This window comes from Anser brachyrhynchus, assembly GCF_964034855.1.
Source record: "Anser brachyrhynchus genome assembly, chromosome: 13".
Classification (NCBI taxonomy): domain Eukaryota; kingdom Metazoa; phylum Chordata; class Aves; order Anseriformes; family Anatidae; genus Anser; species Anser brachyrhynchus.
The window spans coordinates 3,166,264-3,172,263 of NC_137708.1; the positions used below are offsets into that span (position 1 = coordinate 3,166,264).

General features: G+C 41.6%; 1 protein-coding gene across 1 annotated transcript in view; it reads right to left on the reverse strand.

Annotated features, from left to right (window-relative positions):
* CHM (CHM Rab escort protein) overlaps positions 1-3,035 on the reverse strand; it is a 63,326-nt gene extending 60,291 nt beyond the window's left edge. Inside the window, exon 1 of the mRNA XM_080554406.1 lies at positions 2,881-3,035. Coding sequence (XP_080410532.1) covers positions 2,881-2,929 — 49 coding nt within the window. The 5' untranslated portion in view covers positions 2,930-3,035. The remainder of the gene's footprint in view (positions 1-2,880) is intronic.
* Between the last annotated feature and the right edge of the window lie 2,965 nt (positions 3,036-6,000).

Here is a 6,000-nt window from a genome sequence, read left to right on the forward strand (position 1 = left end):
GATTTCTGGCATGATTTCGACAGTGCTCAATGTTCTGCCTATGAGTTTTCCTTTTTGACAATTGTTTAAACATAAAACCCCTGCCGCTGACTTCTAGAACTGTGTCATTCTCTCAAATGGATGTTTTTTTAACATACTTATCAAACAACTCGTGATATATCCTCCTCTGAGACATACCCTTACAATGCCTGCTCTAATGTAAAAGTTGGCCCCATAAAGGGCTGGCAGTAACGAACACGACTATTGCCCAGCCTGAAGTCCTCAAGCAAGCACTTAGAACATCAGCTGTCCAAAACTAGATGTTACAGACCTTCAGATAAATAAAAATCACTGAATATAAATTTCCAAAATACCAGAACTACTTTGAGGATTGATGATGCTGTATCTGCTTTGGCAGACAGTCACCCAGTGAAGCCATTTCTATTTGGTTTTTGGATAGCTTGAGCAGAATGCTATAATCATATAATCAGAAAATAGGGAAATTGGGATATAAGAGCCTTAATGAGGGGAAAAGAATTAAATGAAGTAAAAAAAAAAATCAACACTACAAAAAATGGGTGGGGGCAGAACAAAAGAAGTTCATAACAGTTTTAACTCTCGTGTTATCACGGAAAACCTCAAGATACGTGCCCGCCAGTTCATGCCATGTGATAATCTAATTTTCTTAAGAACTACGGATATAAGTTCCACCATAGGAATGAAATTTTGCTACTGAACCCACCAGGGTATTTCTGTACTACACATCCAGCTTGTTCTACAGTTGGCTGTGCAAGACAATGTTCTCTCTGAGTTAAAGAAAAGTAGTCTCTTCAATAAGTGAATTTGCTTTTACCATAGAAATATTGATAAAGTAATTGAACCTAAGCATTAAATGCACCACTGATGACAAAAATTCAGTGTGAGGTTCCTGGTTTCACTCCAAGGAAACAGTTAAATGACCCTGAAATAAAAACAAATTCAAATCCAATAATACCACTCAATCTAATTACTAAAATTAACAAACGCACGAATTATAAAACCAGACAAAGGCCACGCATGCAGAAAAGAATGCAATTACTACTGTGCACTTAACACCAGCATTACAGTTATTACAGTGTCACAATTAAATATCCACGTGTACACTCAGCACTGGCTAGAGCATTCAAAAAGAGAGCGCTGAGGACTTTAAGCTATTCCTTCAGAAGTCATTTCCTAGAAGATGAAAGTTCTACTTTGACTCACATCCCATATAGGTAATTTAATACAGACAATCGGCACTGCTGGACATCATTTACGTATGTCTTTAGTGAAAAGAAATGCCAAGAAAAGTCAAAATAATTCCTGAAATGTAAAATTCTGAAAATCTTCCTATTAGTTCTAGCAGTACTCCTACGGGTGGGCAAACGTCTGAAAAAGGCATCCTCTAACACAAATCCTCAGCAGCACCACCAAATACAGCAACACTTCCGAGGAATACTTCAGCTCAAAGGATTTTCTCCCCCAGCACCAAAGCTCTGATGCGACAAGGGATTCCCACAGCAGGGAAGATCGCACCGGATGGGCAGTGATGTGCTGCTCACGTGGTGCCGCGAAGCTCAGCCAGAAGTGACTCTGCTTCAGGTGAACGCTGAGAAGCACAGGGCTAGGAGCGCGTGATCCTGTCTGTCTGCGACGCGCTGGCAGCCGCGTGTCCCAGCAGCGGCCCGCTACCGCAGTGTCACGCAGCGTGACCACAACGGGGGACGTGAACGTCAGCACACGGCCACGGGTGCTGCTGCCGGAGCCACTCAGCCCACCTGCACCGCGCGGCCCCTCAGCACCAGGGCTGCCAGAGCGAACGGGACTACGCTCTACCTTGAACAAAAATTATTAAGTCTCCAGAAGAAAAGCGTGGCAGCGGGTTTTTACTTTTCCATAAGAATCATGAAGGATGAAATCTTATTTAGGTAAATTATAGTTTTATCAGATACACCACCTGCACTAGCTTGCTTAGTAGCTAGACGGCTTCTCCCACTATTACTACTCACCTTCTGGTTTCCTCAGTAGCTGGCATACCCAACGAACCCAACATCGATATCAATTTTATGAAGCTCTGAGTTTCCTTTAAATTCCTACATCATTACACAGATACCTTTTTCATGGCAATAAACACCAAAACACCATCCTAAATCACTGAAGATAGGCAATTTTCAGTATTTCACCCTTTTGGTTTGGCGTTTTAGCCACTTATTCTTTACTATTCTTGTCTTACACTCGTAACATTCACAAATCTGAACATACAGGAAAACACCAGGTTCGTTACTAAGGCTACTACTCCATAGAACAGGAGTAAGAACACAGAGGAGATCTCTTAATCTGCAATTATGATTTAAAAATTTATTTTGATGTTGTATTTTGACCGTAGTTACAATGTTGTGGAATGTTTCGGGGAGACGCAGAAGATGGCCATCACGACGCTCTGCAGCGGGGAATCTCGCACGGCGCACACAGGGCGTGTGCAGCTTCAGAGAGGTCACAGCCACGCCTGACAGGCGCCGTGAGGCAACCTTACGGTTTATTGGATATTGAGTAATACGCTTTAACGAGAAGTACCCAAAAAGAGGACGTTTGGGGTTATTTGCAGGCAAACGTAGGGATTAGAGAAAACTTTAGAGAACTTAGTCCTCGTGTAATGAGGCACGGCACAGAGCACAGCACATAGCCCACCTCGCCCCGCAACGCCCAGCTCAGCCCCTCAGAGCCGCTGTCAGCGCACGGAACCCCTGCCCCCAGGCCAGCAGGACGCCGCTCCCGGCAGGAGGGCGGCCGGCCCGGAGGGCGGCCGGCCCCGAGCGCACCCCCCCCCCCGGGCACCCCCCGCCTGCCCCTGCCCAGCCCGGCCCCGCCGCGCCCGGCCCGTACCGGTGCCCACCACCACCACGTCAAACTCTGCCGGCAGGTTGTCCGCCATCTTGGGAGCGGCACCGTCACGTGCCCGCCGCGGCGGGAAGCGGAGGCCGCCGCCAGCGGGGACTTCCGGCTGCGGCGCGCGGGGGCAGCCGGTGGCTGTAGTCCTGCCGGGGCTGGCAGGCCGTGTAACGCGGTGCGCGTGTGGCACCCGGCCCCGGGCGCTCCTTGTTAATTAACAGCCACGTTACACCTTGGGCAGTACCCTGGTCTCTGCTGCATTCGGAAACCTTTCCGTTTTCCTCAGCCCACCGATTAACATTAACTTTTTTCTTTCCCTCTGAGGCGTTCAGTGTTGCTTTCCCTCTTCCTTCCCCTTGGGAAGATAGGGAGATCAGGGCGAAGGGCACAGGAGTATTCTGTGACGCAGAACACCAAAAATAAAAAGACATACTTAAAAAACCCACATGTAGATGAACAATGTAAGCAGACTGACCTTGCATGGAATAGCTATGTCAGCCCGTTGGAAATTTCTAGAAAGTTTTAATTTTGCATTTAATGACTTCCATGGGTTTAAACTAATCTCTTATTATTATTCACTGTGTATGATCATATTCAAGTCTTAGCACCTTAAATCAATAATAACAATAAACCAGCTAGCAGCCTGTTAACACCTTATTACAAGCGCCTTGTTTGTGTAGGGAAAGAATAGGGAGAAGGGCATAAAGCGGCTAATGGAAACCAGAGCCCCCCGCCCCCTGTGGTACTGCCAGACGTACCCCACAGGACAGGGCAGAAAACATTCCAGCAGTACGTTTCAACAACACAAGAACAAATATATATACAAAATATATATACATACGGATTTAAACGTCGGTACCGGATTACAATGCTAAGAAATATATAACAGAGAAAATTAGTAGTTATGGATTCAGATGTGAAAGCAGTAAGATCAAAACTTACATTCCTTGTATTTATGCTTTCAACTGTCCCACACAAATGTTAAAAAAAAATCCATTTTGCAGCTTCTGTAGTCCAAGTCTGTTAACGGGGCTGCTACGTCTACCTTTTAACCTGTTACAAAAATATTTAGCCCCAGAACTCTTGCAGTGTTGTATCATCCCGACCTCGATGTCTGGAGTCGAAGAACAAAGCATCACTATATTGGTTAGTTCAGATAAGACAAATTCTGCTTTCACATCCTTTCCTTACTGAGAAGGAACACTCATGAAAATCTAATTTCATTGTGAAAACCTTTTTTTATTGTTTAGTGTAATTCTAGGACTGCACTAGAACTGAGTTATTTCACTGTCAATGTCTTACTGTTTCTCAAGCTCTTCAGTATTTATTCCACCACAATGCCGTTGTTTGGTTCTGTGAATTCCTGTTAGCTTCATTCATAAGATGCAATCAGTACGATCCTATTTCATGATGGCAATCATTATCCACTGGACCAGAAATTCTTCTTAGTACTATTTATTTGACAAAATAGATTATTCAGGATATTTAACTGCAAGGTTTGTAAGCCCACAAAACACAGCAATATTTTCCTGCGCCTTCCATTTTTAATATCAGCAAACGTAAAAGTAAAATATGTAAGTATGAATAATTTTTATGAGAATTTCACGGACCTTGAGAAAATGTCTTGCCATGTTTTTCTCTTTAGCTATTTAATTGCAATGTCATAGTAACAGAAAGCAGCATACCCAATTCTGCATGGATGAATAAGCACATTCAATAAAGAAGATTTAACAGAGTAAATCAAACACTGGATTAAACATTTTCTGCATAACAGACCACAAAATGGGCATTCATTTTACCAATAGATCCTCTACATTAGAAACAAATAGAAATGCACACCAACATAATTAAACTGCACATCCTGTGGTCTGGTTGCAGAATTTCCCTATATTTTATAAAACTAGGCCTCATCAATTAGTCACCAAACGCATTCAAGAATGCACACTGATCAGACTAAATTTATTTTTTAACCATTTGTATTAAATGTTTTTCTGTTGTATGAAATAATTCACAATCCTATACTGCTAAGTGATGATCAGTTTAAGATACCTCATTTAGTAGTTTTAAATATTTTTCCTGTAAGCAACTTTTCTTGCTTTGCTTTCAAGCAAAACGCCTACCTTATAAAAACCTGGATTTTTGCTTCCTAACTTTTATTTTGGATTTTCACTTACTCATAGAGCTACCTTACTTACTTCAAAGTCTGTGTAGTTAATACCTAACTTTACCAAAATGCTTTTTTGAAATACAGTAATCTTATCAAAAAACTCATAAACTATGAGTTTTTATTTTTCTAAATAGAAACATTGAGGCCCAAGGCCATAGAAAAAAAGCAAGAAGAATCAGTATTAGAACTATGGAGTTTGTAGCTGTCTCAAAATCTGTTCTAAGATCAAGTATTTCCTTCTCTAAAAGCAAAAAGCAGATACTTCACAGTATGATTATTTATTTATTTATTTTAATTACGTAGTGTTTTTATCTTGCAGTGACTTCACGTGTGAAATCTCACTCTTTATTTTATTATTCACTCGGTGGATATAGAATTTAATTCTCCTTGAGTACCAGTTTGAATAAGGAGCAGCAGCAGGATTGGGCCTATTCGCTGCTTGAAACATCTATTGAATAACCTGATTTATCCAACTAAATGGCTCATTAGTTCAGGCAGCAAGAAAATGTTTGTGTGTTGCTGAAGTTATGCATGGTTGTCATATAGAGTTTGCTGTTATGCAACTGTCAGTCACTCAAGCATGCACAAACTAGATTGTTCATTAACTACAGGAACAGCCACTCTACATTCAAGCATGTTTGGGAAAATATATTTGTTTACAAATTTCTTTTAAACTCTGATACACATTTCTTCTTCGTTACCACTATCTGAATTGTTCTTTGTCCGTAACACAGCTTGCAATGGTCTGTCTTTGCTCCTAATTATGCCCACAAAACACTTTATCTGTTTTATTCCTTACATTCTACAATAAGACACTGTTCTGATCATGCACTGTTCTAATTCACATTATAGATTTCAGACTTCAGACTTGCTAAATGATCATTTGACTATCAAATCCATGGAAGGACAGATAACTTGCCTTTGCTTTGTCACACTAAACTTCCTTA